The 20,274-nt window shown below is 49.5% G+C and overlaps 1 protein-coding gene across 1 annotated transcript in view; it reads left to right on the top strand.

The window, feature by feature from the left end:
• The first annotated feature begins 311 nt into the window (after positions 1–311).
• Positions 312–20,274, top strand: part of RBM19 (RNA binding motif protein 19) — a 75,138-nt gene continuing 55,175 nt past the window's right edge. Inside the window, exons 1-21 of the mRNA XM_080628906.1 lie at positions 312–416; positions 1,419–1,601; positions 2,113–2,244; positions 2,482–2,520; positions 3,103–3,310; positions 4,398–4,669; positions 5,171–5,245; positions 5,509–5,587; positions 6,312–6,380; positions 7,024–7,224; positions 8,215–8,345; positions 8,720–8,841; positions 9,339–9,435; positions 9,895–10,005; positions 10,555–10,755; positions 11,244–11,361; positions 12,459–12,601; positions 13,769–13,829; positions 15,069–15,148; positions 16,719–16,774; positions 18,226–18,342. Of these exons, the coding sequence (XP_080485032.1) occupies positions 381–416; positions 1,419–1,601; positions 2,113–2,244; positions 2,482–2,520; positions 3,103–3,310; positions 4,398–4,669; positions 5,171–5,245; positions 5,509–5,587; positions 6,312–6,380; positions 7,024–7,224; positions 8,215–8,345; positions 8,720–8,841; positions 9,339–9,435; positions 9,895–10,005; positions 10,555–10,755; positions 11,244–11,361; positions 12,459–12,601; positions 13,769–13,829; positions 15,069–15,148; positions 16,719–16,774; positions 18,226–18,342 (2,531 nt within the window). The 5' untranslated portion in view covers positions 312–380. The remainder of the gene's footprint in view (positions 417–1,418; positions 1,602–2,112; positions 2,245–2,481; positions 2,521–3,102; positions 3,311–4,397; positions 4,670–5,170; positions 5,246–5,508; positions 5,588–6,311; positions 6,381–7,023; positions 7,225–8,214; positions 8,346–8,719; positions 8,842–9,338; positions 9,436–9,894; positions 10,006–10,554; positions 10,756–11,243; positions 11,362–12,458; positions 12,602–13,768; positions 13,830–15,068; positions 15,149–16,718; positions 16,775–18,225; positions 18,343–20,274) is intronic.

Here is a 20,274-nt window from a genome sequence, read left to right as displayed (position 1 = left end):
AGGGGGTGTTTCTTCCATGATTTCAGCCTCTCTGGTCCATGGGAGCTCCTGCACTACAGCCCTCACTGGCTGTGCTGATATTTAGCTGCGTCCCCTCTGCCTCCCCTTCCCCGTTCCCCCATGCCCGGCCGGTCCCTGTCCCCTCTGTGCTCCCAGATGCTCCCCGTTATCCCCCCCGCTCCTCCGCTACCAGGTGCCCGTTGCTAGGGGTCCGTTGCCAAGGACCGGTTGTCAACATCCGGGTCCTGCCTCTGGCGCTTGCGCGCTGCATCCCCTCTCTCACGTGACTCCGCGGGAAGATGGCGGCGCCCGGAGTGTGGCGTGTGCGGCACTGAGCGCGGAGGGGATTTCTCTTGTGGCCACCGGTTCCTGTCACTGTCATGTCGCGACTTATCGTGAAGAACCTCCCCAATGGGGTGAGTCTGTGCATGGCTGCGGGGAGGGAGGGCCCTTCCGGGTGTAGAGATGGGTCTGGGGGGACACGCCGGAGGGAACGGAGAGGGAGTGGTCCTGGGCAAGGGGCTGTAAGGGGATAAGGGGCTGTGGGGATGTGCTGGGGCCCCCGTGGGGTCTCACTGTGCCTGTGGTCGAACTGGGGGATAGCTGGGAGGCAGTGCTGTTGGACCCTGAGCTCGGGGTGCAGCCTTCAGGTGCAGGAGTATTGCAGGCAGAGATCCGTGCATGGAGTGGATTTAGAGGGGAGGTGAAGGGGTTTGGTGGTTGATGTGTGTGGGTTTAATCAGTATGCCACAATACAGTGTGGTTCCTACAGCACATTGGAAGCGCTGGGATAGGAAATGTTTTGGGCTTGTCTGCAGAGTGTTTATCTGGTTGGAAACATAGAATCAAGCAGGTTAGAAAAAACCTTAAGCTCATCAAGTCCATTCTTTACCCCAGCCCTGCCAAGGCCACCACTAACCCATGGCACTGAGGACCTCGTCTCCACGCTGTGTGAACACTTGCAGGGCTGGTGCCTGCAGCCCTGCCCTGGGCAGCCTGTTCCAATGCCTGAGCACCCTCTGGGGCAGGAATTGTTCCTCAGCTCCATCTAAACCTGCCCTGGTGCAGCTTGAGGCCGGTTCCTCTTGTCCCATCCCTTGTTCCTTGGGAGCAGAGCCCAGCCCCTCCTGGCTCCATCCTCCTGTCAGGCACTTGTAGGGAGCCATCAGGTCCCCCCTGAGCCTTCTCTTCTCCAGACTGAACCCCCCAGGTCCCTCAGCCCTTCCCCATCACACTGTGCTCCAGGCCCTGCACCAGCTCCATTGCCCTTCTCTGGCCCCGTTCCAGCCCCTCAATGTCTCTCTTGTAGTGAGGGCCCCAGAGCTGAACACAGGATTCGAGGTGCAGCCTCACCAGTGCCCAGTACAAGTTGATGTATCGCATTGTTGATTTTCCTTCCTTTTTCCCACATTTCCCAGATGAAAGAAGATCGCTTTCGGAAGCTGTTTGCTGCCTTCGGCACACTGACTGATTGCTGCTTGAAGTTCACCAAGGAGGGCAAGTTCAGGAAATTTGGTTTCATTGGCTACAAGTCTGAAGAGGAAGCTCAGAGAGCACTGAACCACTTCAACAGAAGTTTCATAGACACATCCAGAATCACAGTGAGTTCATCTTTAGAAATATCTTCCTTCAGTTCTTAAGGAAGTTCATTATTGGAGATTTTGGTGCCCAGGAAAGCTAAAAGATTAAGTCCTCTGTAGCAAGAGAGCAAAGCCTGATGCCAGCCCTCATGGCTGGAGTCTGGAGCAGTTACTTGATTCAAATGAGCTGTGTTCAAGCCATAGCAGTGATTTCAGTGCTGGTTGCAACAGCAGTGTCAGATATTGAGCTGGCATAATCTGAGCTTTAGAACCTAACCCCTTTCTTCTTAGGTCATTCATCTGCTGTTCTGGACAGAGAATGGATCACAATAACCAGGGCAACTTATTTGTGCCTAAATGAGCACCACAAACTGTTCCCCATGCTGAGGGGACGTGTAGCTCTGTTGCCTGTTCTCCTGCACACACCCCCCTTCCATTCTGTCAGGGTTATAAGAAAGGTTCCTGGGTGAGGCTTAGCCAGCAGTTCCAGTGTGTTGAGCCTACGTTGAACTAAAGATCTTACTCTTTTCAGGTTGAGTTATGCAAGTCTTTTGGTGACCCTTCAAAACCCAAAGCATGGAGTAAGCACTCTCAGAAGGTCCCTGCCTCTGAAAAACAGACTGAGAAACCTGTGGTAAATGCAGCTCCTGCAGGCACAAAGAAAGTGAGTCTTGTTTGTTTCGTTGAGGTTCTGCTGGGTGTCAGTGACTTGGGAAAGAGAAAGGTTGGTGAGTGGAGAAGGGGATGGAGTAGCTGGAACAGTGGTGTTGGAGTCCTGGTTCTGGAATTTTCTTGCCTTAGGATCTATGTTCCCTCTACGTTAAGTTACCTGAAATTATCCTGACTGTGTTTCTAATAGGCCTTTATAAAGGTAGTTTTGATTTTGTTTGTCTTTTCCTAGGATAAAAAGAAGAAAGATCCAACAGAAAACTTAAAGGAGGTGAGTTGAGGTTGAACTCCAATCGCTGCCTTCTTGCCAGCTTGTATTAAGAGCAAGAGCTGAGCAGCTCCTTTCTGTACCCTGCATCCCATGCTGTTAATTCAGGCAAGGTTTGTGATTTATCCAACTTCGTGTCAGTCCAATTCTACTGTAACGAACCATTATTGTAACAATCCTGGTGCTGGGGACCAGTTTTTAACTGTTAGCTCCTCCTCTATGGCCATGCATTGCGTCCAGGACAATCCTGTTTTGGAAATGCTGGGTTTTAACCATATAAGAGTTTTGTCACATTTGACTTGTACATTTTTTGTCTCTTTTTAATGTTTTGGCTTCTTCTTTAAAGTACTTTCTGAACATCAAATACAGAAAAGAAAGAGTAGGACCGAGAGATTCCTTGTTCCATGATGTTGAGGGGACTTGAGTCACTTTCAGTGCTCACCTTGTCAGTGTGAAGTGAGCCTCCCTTAAGGGATTTGTTTTGTTACACTGCTGGAAATGAGGCGATATCTTTGAATTCGAACTCACTACAAGCTCTCCCGTGTCTGTCTTCACAGCTTGTCTGCTTGGTTTCTTTTTCCACAGCTGGAAGAAGATAAAAGATTCCAAGAGTTCTTGGTGGTTCACCAGAAGCGGTCTCAGGTGGCCACTTGGGCTAATGACACTTTGGCAGAGGAGCCCAAGAAGGGAAAAGCAAAGTCAGCAGCTGATTATCTCAACTTTGATTCGGAGGAGTCTGAGGAGCTGAGTGAGGATGGGAATGAACCCTCTGAAGATGAGGAGGAAACTAAAGGTACTGACAGGAGCTATCACCCTTTGCTTGCCTTTACTGTGGTGAATGTGAGAGCAGAATGCTGGCAGGACCTGGCTCAGGGTCTTACCTCCACATGGCGACAGTGTGATCAGGAGGGTCATTTCCCAAGCATGGGACTTACTCTGTGTGCTGTGGATGTATGCTTGTTTTCCCAAATTCAGGGGAATCTGGGAAATGCAGTTTCTGATGCTATAGGGGTGGCATTTGTGCTTTCCCCTGGGGTCTTAAGGCAGCGTCTAGGTATGAATAACAGGACAAACATCTGCGTCTTTCCCTTAACTGCTCTTCTAGCCTGCAGCCACTTTCACCTCCAGGATTTCCAGAGCTGGATGTGATTTCTGTTTATTTCGTAACCTTTCGCTGATGCCTGTGAACTTGTCTGCTCTGCTTTTGATATGTATGTCTGGAAACGGGCCCTCTCAGAGTTGATAGGAAGGGACAGATCCTGAAAGGAAAACTGCATTTAGTGGAGTAGTCAATTAACATTAAAGACTGAGGAATCTAGGCTGCATTCTGGTGTATGTCTTCTTAGAATGTAGTATCCCTGCACCAGTGATGAATGTGGTTTTGGAGCCTTTCTCCACCTGCTACATGGTATTTCCTTACACTGCTCTGCTGGAGTGAATGACATTTTCCCTGCTGCTCCTCATCTCTCTTTGGGTAACTCAAATGTAAGTGCGATGAGTTGATCTTTGCTGGAGGGGTGTTTTGGAGCAACCACTTCCTCCATCCTTTTCCCTGCAAAACCTAAACTGAACAATTGAAAAGCTTCTCTGGGGCCTGCTTGAAGTATTTAGCTAAAATTGAGACAAAATACTTTGCTGTGGAGTTCCTCCAGCTCCTTTGTGTTGCGTTGAAAAGACAAGTGATCCAGACTGTCAATTGGGAAGTGCTGACACAAGATTGCGCTGCTGTTCTCAAGCCTCTCCTTCCCATGGAACAGGTAGAGCAGGGGAAGGTGGTTCTCGTGGTTCTCATGGTTGTGTTGGTTCTTGGCTTTTGGCTGGCTGGGAGGAGAGAGCAGCAGCATCTGTATGGAAAACTTCTCTGGTCTCTCCTCTGACAGCAACAAAAGGAGGCAAGAAGGCAGCTGCCAGCAAAGACCTCTCAGATATGGATTACCTGAAATCTAAAGTGGTGAAGGATTCTTCCTCCTCATCCAGTACAGAGGAAGAAACAGATAGTGAGGAGGAGGAGGGAGAGGAAAGTGAGAATGAGGAGGATTCGGGCATTGCAGAAACCATCAGCACCCACACAGGTAAAAAGGGGAAGCCAAAAGCCCAGCAGACACAGCAAGAGACACCAGTGGAGAAGAAGAAGAAAGGATCCACACTAGAGGTACGGCTGAATTAGACCTTTGTTTATCTAAAGCAGGAGCTTTGTGGGATAGTATGTGTCTGGTAGTCATTGCAGGGATGCACTGAAAGCTTGAAGGCTCTGGGACCAGCATCGGTACCAGTTTCTTGCCTCACTGGGTGGGAGCCAGTAAAAGAGTTTGCTGGATCTCCTCTTCAGTGCTGATTGAATTCCTGAAGACAGAGCTTCCAAACACGTGCTTCTCGTGCCCTTTCCAGATGCTTCTCTGTTTTTCCAGTGTCCTCTCTGTCCGCAGGAAGCACTGTTCTGCAGAGCTCAGTTTGTAGTGACTGGGTTTGACTACTTCAGCCAGACTTTGCACCCTCACCTGGCACTTCCTGCCCAGGCTGATGCAATTGCAAGGATCTCTTGATGTTCTCTCCCACTCTTTCCTGTTTGTTGGACAAGCCCAGCTTGTTGTGCTGTGATTTTTGTTGGTATTCACTCAGCTTTTCTTCTTCTCTGCCCCATCCTTCTGTGCAGAACCAAGGCAACTCAACAGAAGCCAGCACGCCATACACAGTGAAACTGCGTGGTGCTCCCTTGAGCATCAGTGAGGCAAGCTTTGTTATTGAGCTGGGGATGGAGGTTCAGGGGTGTTCCTCAGCACGATCTTTGCAGAGGCTTCTCTAAAACAAAACCACTCCAATGTCTTCATTTATGGAGCTGTTTTGAGGGTTGGAAGAGCGGTTGGGGAAGCTTTGTGCAGAGAATTGAGTGTTGCGTGTGGTGTTTTTTATGATATATATATATAAAAACCAAGTCTGAAACCTGCTGCTTCCTGTATCTGAGAACTTAAGCAATTCCAATTCTTCTTGCAGCAAAAGATTCGTGACTTCTTCTTGCCTCTGAAGCCAGTGGCAATCCGAATAGGAAAACCCACACAGGGAAAGAGTACAGGTAATGTCTGTCTGTGAAAGGGGGGAAATGGATCTGTGAGTTAAGGGACCTCTCAATCACACCTCTGCTCTTTTCACGTGCAATTCCAAATGACAGACTCCTGCCCTGATTCTTACAGACCTTTCTATGACTTTGCAGCTCTCCTGCCCTAGTTGCTGTCCATAGGGTGCCATGGACAGAGTAATGTTGGCTGTGCATCCTTAGGAGTAGCAGCAGGAGCCTTTTCCTTTGATCTCTCTCTGGAACTTTCCTAAACATCCCAAACCATGCCGAGGAAAGGCCTCTTCCTCTGGGATAGCTGCTGTATCACTTGCAGAGCAGTCTTTAGCTAAGGTGGGTCTCCAGACAGGTTGTGGCTACTGGAAGTGCCCACCAGAAAGAGCATGGAGCCAGTCCTCAGAGCTGCAGGGGACTTTGCTATGTGCTGCTTTCCTTTCGTAGCCTAACAGTGGATGTGCCTTTTAGCTGTTCTTGGAGATACCTGTGAAAGCCTACTTCAGCTGTTAAATCGGGCATCTTTGGTTTGCATGGAGAGAATAAGCTTTGAAAAGGCAGCATTCCAGTCTGACATAGCCATTTTCAGGCTGGCTTGGAACTTTAATGGAAGCTGGCTGCTTTATCTGTAGGAGTCTATATTAAAGAAAGCCCAATTCACCCTTAATTAGCCAATTAGTGGTTGCGTGTTCCCCACATGATGCTCAGTTGAACCTTTCCTTCCTCCAAGGTTACATCTTTGTTGACTTGAAGAGTGAAGCAGAAGTGCGAAGGGCCTTGAAGCGAAAAGAATACATAGGTAAGGGCTGTTTGTTCCTTCTTGTTGTGGCTGATGTTGATGGCAGGGTGCTCAGCTGCTGAAGTGTTCCCTGCAGAAGCATCTCCTCTTGTTGTATTCCAGGCAGATGGTGGGGGTGGTTTCCTCTGCTGAGCTGACATGGGATAAACCAAATGCTGTGTCAGGAGCAGTGTCGAACTGGCAAGCGACTGAGCTTTGCATGTTGCTCTTTGGCCCATTTTGTCGTGCGCTTGAAGTGTATCTTGGTACAATAATGGTGCTGTTTAAATCTGGTTGGGATAGCGCAGGGCATTTGTACAAGCAGTTCTGTAAGCCTGTGTTTGCAGCCTGCTCTTGGTTTAGCTCGTACGGGAATGAGTTAAATAGTAAAGGAAATAGTCAGGGACATCTCACACTAGACGAAGTTGCTCCAAGCTCCATCCAGCCTGGCCTTGAACACTGCCAGAAATGGGGCATTTACCACTTCTTTGGGTAACCCGTCCCTGTGCCTCACCACCCTAAATCAGGCATCATTCTGCTCAAAGCTTGTGGAATTGGAATTACTTGTGTCACTGCTGTAAGCAGAGGCGCTTTGCACATTGACACTGATTGCCCATGGCCTTGGGAAGCAGCTAATGTGCCTCTGTGTGTGTTTGTGCAACAGGTGGACGATGCATTGAGGTGCTCCGATGCAGGAATACCCCAAAAGAAGCTGTTACAACAAAACCTGATAACCAGCCATGGCAAAGAAGGAAGAGAGACGATGAGGAAGAAGAGGACTTGTCTGAATCAGGGAGACTCTTTGTCAGGAATCTTCCCTTTACTTGCACTGAGGAGGATTTGGAGAAGATCTTTTCCAAGTATGGTAAGCGTTTGCTGCAGGACTGGGACTTGCAAGGCTACATCTTTCCTTCACGTATATGGAGGTTTTGTTGCTGGGTGTGATGGACAAAGCTCTGTGTCCAGCACCTCTTGAATATGGACCAATCCCATCATCTTTATTGCCTGGGGTGGTAGCGTGTGACTGCTTGGCTTGGAAGCTGATGCTGGCTCCATGCTTGCTTCCTCAAAGCACATACTGCTGTGTCTGCCCTCACCCCTCTCATCTCATCAGTAAAAGCTCTTGCCAGTCAGGGCAGGCTCCGAGTCCTGGTGGGATGAGGAGAAGGAGAAGAAAGGAGAGGATCATCCAGTTCCAACCCCTGTCACGGGCAGGGACACCTTCCACTAGAGCAGCTTGCTCCAGGCCCCTGTGTCCAACCTGGCCTTGAACACTGCCAGGGATGGGGCATTTACCACTTCTGTGGGCACCCTGTGCCAGCGCCTCAGCACCCTCACAGGGAAGAGCTTCTTCCTCATAACTTCCCCTGTTTCAGTTTGAACCCATCACCCCTTGTCCTGTCACTACAGTCCCTGATGCAGAGCCCCTTTCCAGCATCCTTGTAGCCCCCTTCAGATACTGGAAGCTGCTCTGAGGTCTCCACGCAGCTTCTCTTCCCCAGGCTGAACAACCCCAATGTTCTCAGTCTGTCTTCCTATGGTGCACAGACTGGCTTTTGGGCTCCTTTTGCTGGACCTGCCTTGTTAGTCTGCAGCCAGCAGCTCCTTTTCCAAGCTGGTGGCTTGCTGCATGTGTTCCAAAACTGCTCTGCTCTCCCTGCTCCCCTCCTCCCCAGTTTTGGCCAGGAAGTGCCAGTTCAGAGCATATAGTGGCTGTGCAAGGACATGTGACATGGTTTAGTGTGAGGTGTCCCTGCCCATGGCAGGGGGATTGGAACTGGATGATGTTAAGGTCCTTTCCAGCCCTAACTATTGTATGATTCTATGTGTCACAGTAAAGCCTTTATTTTTGCAGGACCCCTCTCAGAAGTCCATTTCCCTATAGACAGACTGACCAAGAAACCCAAAGGCTTTGCTTTCGTCACCTATATGATTCCTGAGCACGCAGTGAAGGCCTATGCAGAAATGGATGGGCAAGTGTTCCAGGTACAGTGACTGATGGTTTTGATGGTGGGAATGTGTGTTAGTAATGTGGCCAAGTGTTTGCTTCTGTGCTTTGCTGAACAGACCGAGTCTCTTCTGCTTTGCTGTATGGGTACATGGTTGCTTTTGGTGCAGTAACTGGGTTTGAACAGCCTTAAAGGTGCCAGAATCTGCCCTAGGGGTGGAGAAAGAGATCTGAGCCTCAGTCTCTCACACTGTCTGGCTGCTCTGACTTGCAGTAATGTCTCATTTGGGAAGGAAGGTTCCCTCCTTCCACCTAGGCTGCTTAACTAGGAGAGGTGCTAGGAAATTGCCTTTGCTCTGCTTAGTTCATGAACTTCTGTGGGTTACTTCAGAGCTTTCTTCCTTTCTTCTAGGGCAGAATGATGCATCTTTTACCATCTACCATCAGAAAGGAAAAACTCGAAGATGAAGATGCAGAAGAGTCTTCCTCCTACAAAAAGCAGAAAGAGGCAAAGAACAAAGCCAACAGTGCCAGGTACAGAGGTGTCTTGTCATGGGCAAGACAGCACAGCCTGCCAGATTCTCAAGTGGCAGGAATGCATCTAGGTCTTTGCAGGAGCTATGTAGATTACCCAAGTCAGTAAAGCATTTTGCTTTATCTCTTACCTACTTGGTTCCTCTGTCCAAGTAGCTCTAGTAGCTCAGAAATGGAGAGAAATGGGGGTTTGAATGGCTTTGGGTGTGAGGTTATTTCTCTGGTGTCTAATAAAGGTTGATCTGATGCTGTAATTCTTTAGGGTAGTGGTTTCAGGTCAGTTGGGGTTTTCCCATGTATGGAACCACCTCTATTTCTAAAACTATATAGGAGCTTTGTCTTTCTGTACGTCAGATGAGATTGAAAGAAGTGGCTGATACTTTCTAACTACCTTGTTTCCCTGTGCTGCTAATGGGAGCATTCAAAGCTGTTCAATTCCAGGAGCATTGAACAGAGCGGAAGAAGAGGCTGAACCTGGCTCTTCTTTCTCTTTGCAGCTCTCACAACTGGAACACGTTGTTTGTGGGGACAAACGCCGTGGCTGATGCCATCGCTCAGAAGTACAATGCTTCCAAAAGCCAAGTGCTGGACCATGTGAGTTGGGTTATTGATGGGAGATCACTTTCCTATCTGTTTCCTCATGTCCAGGGCCTTCCTGGCCTTTTTATGCAGCAAAAGCCTGTGTGCATCAACAAGCAGCATGTAGGCCAAGAGAGCAGTGATGCTGTAGCTTCTCTGTGGGATCTGAGCCTGAAAATCCCTTTGTCACTGGAAGACAACGTGACGCTCTGAGCCCTCCTTCCCACTCTGCTTTTCTGTGGCTGAGTTTTGCATTTCTACATAACTAGAAGCTGATGGGAATTTACACCCTAAAGCTCAGATCCTTCTTGGAACCTTGATTTTACCCTGGGAAGCATTCTGACCCCTAACAGCAAAGCTCCCAGCAGCTTCAGAGGAGCTGGAGCACTTCACCTTCAAGCTCTGCAAAATTCCCTTTGCTTGTGCTTGTGAGAGCAGCAGGAGCAGCAGATGATGTGACATTCTTTCCTGCAGGAGAGCAAAGACAGCGTGGCAGTGAGGGTTGCTCTGGGAGAAACAGAGCTGGTCCAGGAGATTCGCCAGTTCCTCATTGAAAACGGAGTCAGCCTGGATTCCTTCAGCCAGGTGAGATGCTCAGCTGGAGGCAGTGATGTGGACCGACCTCTTAGACAGTGGTCTTGTCCTCGTGTCCTCAGCTCTCTTTGAAATCAGGCATTAAATCCTCAGTGTCTCAGAGGATTGAACTCTTGCATAGGTTGGGAAATGGTCATTGAATCATAGAATGCCAGGTTGGAAGTGACCTCAAGGATCATCTGGTCCAACCTTTATCCTCTGTCCATTTGAAAGTCTGGCTGCCTTCAGGATGGTTGAAATACATAGTATGGTGGCTTATAGTGCGATGGTCAGCTTGCCTGGGCAGAGAAGAAACCTGTGTCCATAGCAGGGTTTACCTGGAGCTGAACCCTCCAAACATGAGCATTTGTGGATCAGGGAGGTTGTACTGGGGGGTGAATCTTACAGGAGGTGTTCTAAATGGCTCTTGGCCCTCTTGGGGCCTGGAAAGGGACGATGTAGAGCGAGCATGATGTGTCGGATCTGAAATTCAGTTAGTAAGGTATTGGGGTTTGCTGCTTTAAATCCCATCTCCCCTCTCTTCCCCCCTGACCGTGGCAGGCCGCTGGTGAGCGCAGTAAGAGGGTGATCCTGGTGAAGAACCTCCCAGCCAGCACGAGCGTGGTGGAGCTGGAGGATGTCTTTGGCAAGCACGGCAGCCTGGGCCGGGTGCTGCTGCCAAAAGGAGGAATCACAGCCATTGTGGAGTTCCTTGAGCCCACCGAGGCCAAGCAAGCATTCACCAAGCTGGCCTACTCCAAGGTGAGCGTGGTGAGGGGCAGGGGCCAGCAGGGGCCTTGGCTGGTTGTGAAGCTGCAGAGTGGAGTGCTTGCAAATGTGAGGGACAGAGGACTTTGAGAGGAGGTATCCCAGTGCCACTGCTGTTACCATCTATCCCTTGGATTTAGGGAGATGCCCAGTGCATCCTTATGCAGCAGTGGCTGGGTAGGGCTCTCAGCCTTCAAAAGATGGTTGGAGGAGCGGGCTGTGACATCTGGAAAAGGCTTGGTGGCCTGACGAGGGTTTAACTTACCTTTCACAATACAAGAGTGTGGTACATGGTAGGCTGGGGTCCTGCATGAGGCTGGATGTAGATTCTCCTTTATAAAAGAGAGTTTAGCCAGCTGAAGAAATTGTTGAGCTCTTCCACTGCCATATTGCATTACAGAGGGAGAGGAAAATGAGAGCAGAGCTTTTTCTTCAGGTCTTGCCCTCCAACTCTTCATTTCTCTTCTGTGTTCTGTTCTCAGTTCCATTCTGTGCCGTTGTACCTGGAATGGGCTCCGATGGGTGTCTTCTTCAGCCCAGCCCCTCCACAAAAAACCCTTGAGGCTGCAGAAAAGGAGAGCAAAGCAAGGCTGGTGCCTGGTAAGAGCTTTGGCTTTGGAACAGAGGTATCTCTGGTTGTTCTTTGTGTAAAGCAGCAATGCTGGTGTTCCTGACCCTTTGGGGATGAAGCCAGCTGCACAGGTGAAGGCTGGAGCCAGGGAGAGGTGGGGGGGTCACTTTATCTCCCTGTAACTGAGAACTTCACGTGGAGATGAAAGGTTTGAAGTGCAGGAGCTCTTAGAGGGCTGCTTGGGGCTGATAGTGGTCCTTGCTGCCAGCTTCTGCTTCTGGGAAGGGGTTGTGCCAGTCACAGATGGAGGCAGATCTTCATCCCGCTCCTATCTCACTGAGTTATTCCCTTTGCTTTCCTCAAACCAGCCTCCTTCAGAGGCAGTGGATTTTTTCCTGAGCCTTATTGGCAAATACTCCCCCACCTGGAGCATGGAGGGTTGGACCACCCACCAGAAAGGCTTGGGCTACGTGGTGCTGGGCAACCAGATGGAGCAGGAAGGGAAAGTCAGCTGGGGATGTGTTGGGATGGAGCTGGGGGGTTCCTCTGTACCCCTGGCCCAGCGCAGGGTCTCCTGTGCCCATGTCTGAGCACAGACAGCATCCATCACCTGTGCTGGAGGTGACGAAGCTGCTCTTAAAGACAAGTGGTGTAGTGAGGAAAGGAGTTGGTGAGTCAGTGGATGAGTGTATACTATGATGTCTAATAAGGGCTTAATCCCTCTGCAGATCTTTCACCACCCTCACAGGGAAGAGCTTCTGCCTAAGAGCTCATCTCAGTCTCCCCTCTGCCAGGTTCAAGCCATTCCCCTTGGCCTGTCCCTACAGGCCCTTGTCCCAAGCCCCTCTCCAGGTTTCCTGCAGCCCCTTTAGGCACTGGAGCTGCTCTCAGGTCTCCCCTTCAGGAGCCTTCTCTTCTCCAGGCTGCCCCAGCCCAGCTCTCTCAGCCTGGCTCCAGAGCAGAGCTACTCCAGCCCCTCTGTGTGTTGAGCTTGCTTCAGTCTATGTCCACCTGCAAAGAGCCTAAAGAGCGGTGGCCTGTTCCTGCTGCAGTAGTAGCTATTAGCTGGGGCAGCGGGCAAGCTTCATTACATCTTACAAAGTTGGGTTTATTCTTTGTGTTTCAGATGAAGCTATGAAGGGCACAGAGGAAGCAGCAGCACAGGAGGATGAAGAAGAGGAGGAGGAGGAGGAAGAAGAAAGCATTCCTGGATGTACCTTGTTCATCAAAAACCTGAACTTTGCCACCACAGAAGACACACTGAAAGAGGTGAGCCATAAGCAAGGAGGAGGGGCTGGGTTTTGCTGTGGTTGGAGGCTGAGATGCCTGATGGAGTGAAGCCTTTACCGCCAACATGTGGCTAGAAGAAAGGGCTCTACTCTGCTGCAGAAGGCAAGGGGCAAGCTGTTCTTCACCTGGTGTGCTGAGGATAATGGGTTTGGAGGAGTTAAATTGCAGCCAGCGTGACCTAATGGGAAATGAGGGAGCACTGGATTATACTGGGACTGGGACCCTCTGATTTGGGATTTCAGGTGCCTGTTAAGACTAATGTGTCTGAGCCGCTTTTGCTGGGGTTTAATTCCACCTCAGGACAGGTGGAGGCAGTAGGAAATCTTTCAAGACTCCATATTTCCCATGCTTTCTGTAATGCTTCTCCTTGGGACAAGCACTTTAGCAGCTGTGATGCTGCTTTGTGTGTGGAGGTAATAAATAAAGAGATGATGTTTTCAGTGAGATGTGCTTTTCATCGAAGCTTCTACCAGCACTGAGGTGTCTGTGCTGCTTTACCTCATCTGGGAGAGGTAGCGTTCCACAAGCCATGCGGGATGGTAACAGGAAAATAGGGAAAAGCAGCTGGGAATTCTTGTTTGTGCCACTTCTTGTAGCTATCTAAAGAATGCTGGTGCAATGTCAGCCTGGACCCGTGCTTTTTTACCTTGGTGCTGTGGTACTATGTAGAGAGTCTGGTCCAGTTGGATCCAAGGCCAAATGTAAGTGTTCAGAGAAGGACTGGGACTTGTCCCTCTTCTTCTGCCTCTGGCTGTGGTTTTGCAGCCCCTGCTACCCTCCATCCCCTCCTGCGTGTCTTTGGAAAGAGCTGTGTTCTAGGGACATCACAGGAGTCCCTCATCCCTAAGGTCCCAACCAGGATGAGGGCTTCTTATAACCAGTAACATCCCTCCAGCACCATCCCAGATCTCTGCGCTGTTGGTGGAAGATTCCTGGGGATGTGTCTGTTGATTTCTTTACAAGTCTGTGTGTGGGGATGTATTTGTGCAGAAATAATGGTGTAAGAAAGGACCCAGCTGCACTGACTGCTTGTCAGGTGTGTGCACACGGGGGAGGTGGGCCTGGCTCTGGAAGAGGGCCACGTTGTCACTCGAGTCGCAAGCCTGTGACAAAGGGAACTGAATCACGTGTCCCAATTCCTTGCAGGCATTCTCCAAGGTGGGAGCTGTGAAGAGCTGCACGATATCCAAGAAGAAAGACAAAGCAGGTACTCTAGATGCTGCTGTTCAGTTCCTTCCCTCGGCTGGTTGCTGGGGGCTCAGGTGTGGCATTGCTTTAGCATTCAGCTGGCTGAGCGTTTGTGTTCTCGGTGGTGAAGTCCTTAGCGTTTCTAGAAGTGTGGCTGTTGTGGTTGCTGCTTTCAGCCATTTCAAATACCCTGGGGTTTGGCCTTCTCTGAAGCTGAATTGTGGGATTTGTGGAGACGTGGCCTTCTCTTGAGATCTTGAGATAGAGAAGCTAGCTCCTTCAGGATCACACAAGAAAGCAGGATGCAAGTTGAAAGGGATCAGTGGCCCACAATGGTGAAACATGTGCACAGGATGCTTTAACCTCAGATAACAGTGGGATCTTCAAGGATGCCTGGCTGAGTACTGTGCTGAGTGGGCTTCCTTTGCCTTCTGCCTGCCAGCAGGCTGTGCTGATGACTGGTTATGCCTGCTGCATTGACTGCGCTTGCTTTCTGGGCTGTTGGACAGATAGAGTTTGCTTCAGGCAAGCACTGGCTAGATGGACTGTGTCTTCCTTCTTTTTAGACTAGGAAGTTGCACGGCTTTATAGGATTTTTGCCCTAACAGGGCTCCACTTGCATGGGATACCCTACACGGGATATGAAGCAATCCTCCTCTTACATCTACAGCCCGCTACAACTGAGGTTTTGAAGTTGGAGGCTGGGTGTTACGTATTTACATGGGGATCTTTGCTTTCCTCATCCTCAGCCTTAGTTATGGCTCTTGTACTAGCCCGTGTGTTCCTCAGAAGCATGCTGTGACCATAGGTGCTGCAAACCTCTGCTGTGCAGGGAGGTGGAATAAAGGTCTCCTCCTTTGGCATGGAACTAGCAGCTGCCCACCCAGTTTCTAGAAGCGCTTGGTCCTTTGTGCCTTGGACCTCAAAGGCTCTGTGTCCCTTAAGTGAAACACAGAGCTTGCACTTTGTGATGATGGGAAGTACAGAAAGTCACACCCGCTTGTGGGTGGTTGGCAAGTTTTCCAAGTGAAGGTCTCATTTCAGTCACGAGGAGCAAGTCTCAAGACAAGTCAGTAAGGAAGGGGTGCTCATGAGGAGCATCGGAGTTAGGGCATGGGCAGGCTGGCCTTTTGCACAGGGTATTAGTTTCTATCCCCTTCCAGTTTTGGCCATCAGTGCTTGCTCGTGATTTGCTTTGAAATCTGCTTAATATCACTGTTTCCTGCTAGCTTCATGAGTCCCTTTTCTCTTCTGGCAGGCGCTTTGCTTTCAATGGGCTTTGGATTTGTGGAATACAAGAAGCCAGAGAGCGCCCAGAAAGCCCTGCGCCGGCTCCAGGTAAGCTTAAGCATTGTCAAGTCTGGATTTCTTTCCAGAGATGGTAGGCAAAGGCTTGGACGAACTGGGAAGTTCAAAATGCAGCTGAGGATGTATTTTGGGTTGCATTGCTAGGGTGCTAGGGGTTACATTGTGCAGACAGGGAAGTCTCTAACGTGGGCTTGTAAGGGAAGGGAGTATGTAAAAGAACAGCTTAGGGACTTCTAGGCTTCTGCCTTCTCCATCACACACATCACAGGGCTTGGCTGCACTCTGAGGAGTAAATCATTGTCTCTGGTGCTAGAGAAACATCCAAGGGTTTGGTCCACACTACCTGGGTGGTGCAGGTGGGACAGCTGGAGTGATGCCTCTCTAGGTAGATGTGAAGGAATTACTCTATGTAAACTATGTTTGTTCAGTGAGCACAACCCATGAGGTCCACCTTCAGCAGGTGGTCATTTCGCATTCCACAGCCTAAGTAGTCTTGGGATAGATTTGTATTCTCCATCCCTTCGAAAGGCAGAATCCTGGGGAAGAGAGAAAGCAAGGAAAATGGGTGTTTCGTGGATGGGGTGGGCAGGAGGGCTCTGCCAGGGGATGATTAGAATCATAGAATAGTTAGGGTTGGAAAGGACCTTAAGGTCATCAAGTTCCAATCCCCTGCCATGGGCAGGGACACCTCACACTAAACCATGGCACCCAAGGCTCTGTCCAACCTGGCCTTGAACACCGCCAGGGATGGAGCATTCACAACCTCCCTGGGCAACCCATTCCAGTGCCTCACCACCCTTACAGTGGTGAATTTCTTCCTTAGATCCAATCTAAACTTCCCCTGTTTAAGTTTGAACCCGTTACCCCTTGTCCTGTCACTACAGTCCCTAATGAATTGTCCCTCCCCAGCATCCTTGTAGCCCCCCTTCAGATACTGGAAGGCTGCTCTGAGGTCTCCATGCAGCCTTCTCTTCTCCAGGCTGAACAGCCCCAACTTTCTCAGCCTGGCTCCATACAGGAGGTGCTCCAGTTCCCTGATCATCCTCGTGGCCTCCTCTGGACTTGTTCCAACAGTTCCATGTCCTTTTTATGTTGAGGACACCATTAGGCAAGAGGCTGCTTGTTTTAGTGCAGGAAGCAAGAGACAGAGGACTTCCTTGCTGTATTGGCTACTGCTGGCCAACAAGACATCCTTGGCTCTTTTCACAACAAATAAGAGGACAGTCCTTGCCTTGAAGAGTTTACAGTCCAGAGGCAGAGAAAACCACAGCCCAAAGCATTGAAGTGACCCACCTTTGTCAGTTTGGTAGCAGAACTGAGGTTGATGGACAGCTTGATCGGGGATGTTGGCTGCTGCTTCAGTCTCCAACCTGTCCAGTCTCCAAGCTGTCTCCAGCCTCCTATCAAAGCCTTGCCTCAAGTGGTGTTCAACAGGGAACTATTTGGCAGAGAGGAGGGGAGGGATACATGGGGAAGAGCAGGATGTGAAATGCCGTGCTGGAAGCTTGGAAGCTGTTGTGACTTTGATTTTAATTTGTTTATTGAGTTTATTTACTTGAATTCATCTATTCATGTTTCTGTTCTTTGTTTTAACTTCTAGGGCTGCTCTGTAGATGGCCATAAGCTGGAAGTGAAAATCTCAGAGAGAGCTGTCAGGTAATAAAGCTCGTGTCTCACCTCTGTAACATGGTTACGCTTCAGCTGCAGTAATGCTTGACAGGTTCTTCCCATCTTACCTAGCATCTCTGCATCACGAGGGATGGGAGCAGCAGCACTCTGACTGTTGAACACATCAGCCTTTGTTGTGATTTACTCACTCACTTCAGTCAGCCTTGCTTGAAAAGCAAAAAGAAATGATGAATAGCTGGTGCAAAGGTGTTCCCTCACTGAATAACGTATTTCCAGTTAAAACCCCATGAAGCAGCATGCAGGGACCCCAAAAATGGGCCCAAAGGGAGAACTAGGCACTGGAGTTTTCTTCCACGCTCAAGGAAAAGAGCCCTCTTAAGCCTCTGCTTTGACAGTTCAGTCAGCATTGCAAAATGAAGTGATAGCCTGAGTTGCAGTGGGCTTAAAGAGCTCTTGAAGACAAATATTCTCTGGGTAATGAGATCTTTTACCCTAGTTCATCGGGGAGAGCAGGAGCTTAAGAGCAATGTTCCACTGCTGACTGATCAAATCAAGACAAATAAGGTTGGTTTCTTGCTTGAAAAGAAATCTGGATTCAACTTCTTCTGTTGGGGCAGTTGGATGCAAAGGAGATGGTTGCCTGTGTAATGGATTTGCTTGGAGATTGAGAACACAAGAAGGGTTCCGCACTAGAAGGGTTTCCTTTCCTAGTTTGTATTCAGGATGGCATTTTCAAAGTGCAAAGTTGAAAACTCATCCAGATGTTTGAAGGTGAATGTGGGCACCTAAAAGCTGTCCTGTAGGCACTTCGGGAACTGCACTAGAGGAGGTATCTCTTAAATGTCAAGATGTGTCCCTGGGGACCAGAAGCAGTCTGACAGCTCCCTGTCTGCGCTTTGTATTCAAGTCTGTAATAAACCGTTTTCCTCCGTTTTGATTTCTCCAATCCCTTCCGTGGGTACCCAGCCTGCAGTGTGGAATGCTTTGCTTAATGGAATAAGCTGCCGTGTTTTGTAGTAGATAAATTCATGTCCATCTGCAACACGATTCTGAAGTTAAAAACTAATAATTGTTAAATATTTCATTTGCTGTTTGCTAAGGCAGGAAGAAAAAGAAACAAAATGAGCTTACACTGAGCTATTTAAACAATGTGTATCAAATAGTGCATCCTCCTGAGAACTGAATGGACAAGATTTGATGTCAGAGTGGGTGGCGAATGGGTCCAGGCTAACCTCTACAGTGCTGTCTAATCTCGACCAAGGTCGCAGTCAGCAAGCTGGAAGCTTTGATTTTCAGATGTGGGATTTAAATCAGCTCATTCCTTCTCAGTGTGCTGTATGGCATTTCTGTTGTCACTAGCAAGATGCCAGTGAGGATGTTGATGGGTACTAGCTCATGTTCTGCATTCCTGCTGTTGAAGGAGCCAGCATGCAATGCTGTGCATTCGTCCTCACTTGCTCTTTCTGATGCCTTCCCAGGCCTGCTGTGAAAACCTCCCGAAGGAAGCAAACTGTCAAGAAGCAGAAGACTTCCAAGATCTTGGTCCGAAACATCCCATTCCAGGCCACCGTCAGGGAAATCAGGGAGCTCTTCAGGTAGGGAAGTGCTTTCTGTTGGGTCTGTGGAGTGCTCCGGGCTGGAGCTGGTGTGGTTTTCATGCAGGCTCTTGCTGTTGGATTGTAAAGGTTATGAGGTTTTGTTTTCTTTGTGGAAGTAAAGGAGCCTTTTACTGAACGTAAATGCCAATGGCCTGGCAGGTTGTACCATATAGAAACTCTGCTGATGAGACAGAGCTCACATAAGCCAGTTTGGGCTGGAGCCACTGTGTCACTCACTTTCCTTTCCATGAGGGTTTCACTGCCTGTGCCTCACACAGTTGTGCGGTGTTGCCTTGTGGTTGGCAGCCCTGTGTCTGTAAGGGGATGGGACTGTGCTGTCTCTAATACCCTCACCAGCAAGAAATACCTTGTCAGCCGTGAGACGTGCCTGGGATAGTGCTGAGTATTGAACAGGGATTTTGGGATCCCAGCCTGCATCCTTCTGTGTGCTGGCTGATGGCCGTTCTCTTTGCATCCTCAGCCTTGTGTGCAGTGATTCATTAAGCCTTGTAATGCATCCTGGAGAAGAGGTGGAACTGTGTAATATACAGCATCTTTTCTGCTCCCAGGATGAGAGTCTTCTGCTCATTGACCCAGGCCATGGTCCCTGCTCCACTGTTGGCTTGTGCAAGGAATTTGTCCAGCTCCGCCTGTCAGTTTTCCCATCTGGAAAACAAGGGTGATAGCTCACTGGGTTAGGCTTTCTGTGTGGGTCTGTCTAAGCAGAGGGCAGGGGCTTTGGTTTGGTCAGGGCTGTGGCATTTCTTTCCAAAGGGAATCCATTGTGGAATTGCTTATCCCATTGAAACCTCCTCAGACCATGCAGTGGAAACTGCTTTGTGGGGACGTGCAGGGCAGTGATTTGCTCATTGTGAGGGAAGCTATGCACTTCCCTACATATAGTCAGTTCTGCCTACTTTATTAACCTGTGATGTTCTCCTGGCTTGACCACAGGTAAGGACAGTGGTTCCTATGTGGCTGGTAGGCCGTTTCCAAGGTATAATGCATCAAGGGATGCTGTATGTTGTGATGCTGTTTTGGGGTAGGCTCTGGGGATTTAACTGAATGCTGACTGTGACTTGGCTCTTGGACCTGTGTTACTGGAAGGGTGATGGTAGGCACAATGTAAAGATCCCTGTAGAGGATGTATTTGTGCACACAGAAGATACTGCTTGTGCTGTGCAACCCTGTGAAGCCCTAGTGAAACAGGGCGAAACCTCTGGACATCCAAGTCACTGTGCTGAGTTTCTTAGCAGTGGGGCACTGCTAATTCAAAACCCAATGGTGTGTGCCTGCAGACATGACCTTCATAAAGCTGGAGCAAGCAAACCAAGGGGGATCTCTTTGCCTTCTGGGGCCCTGGGTTAGGTTCAAGGAGCTGAGAGGCTTGTGTATAGCATGAGGACAGACAAGCTCAGCAGGCTGGGGGGGGGTTGGTATGGTTTTTTCTCTCCTGGCTTGTCTAGCACCTTGGTGCAGTGGAGAGGAGAGGAGCAGTTTGATGACTATTGCAAGGAACATGCAGCTTCAAGCCACGGGTGCTGTTGACAGCGCTCCCGGGGTGACGTGCGAGCATCCGTTTCATTTACCTGGTGTATTCAGAGATGGGAGGTTTTATCCTCAAAACAAAAGCCATCAGCTCGGTAGGGGCACGCATACACACACAGAGAATCCTCTCTCTGCGCCCCTACCGTCCCTCTTTCCCTTCGGAGCAGCTAAAACCAGGCATGATGGAGCGCTATGAACCACTTCATCCTCTTGGATTGCTTTTTTGGGGTGGTTTTAAATCAGATGCCCTTGCTCTGGAGCTCTTCCTGCATTTAGGAACCTGTCTTGTTTCTATTTGGTTATGTAGTTGGAATTGTGAACAAGTTCACAATTGGCAGCGGGGCTGCAGGGGGCACTCTTAGCCTGCCCAGGAAAGGCTGG

Source organism: Psittacula echo, assembly GCF_963264785.1.
Source record: "Psittacula echo genome assembly, chromosome: 13".
Classification (NCBI taxonomy): domain Eukaryota; kingdom Metazoa; phylum Chordata; class Aves; order Psittaciformes; family Psittacidae; genus Psittacula; species Psittacula echo.
Note: the sequence above shows the minus strand (reverse complement) of the source record. Positions and strands in the feature narration are given on the sequence as shown.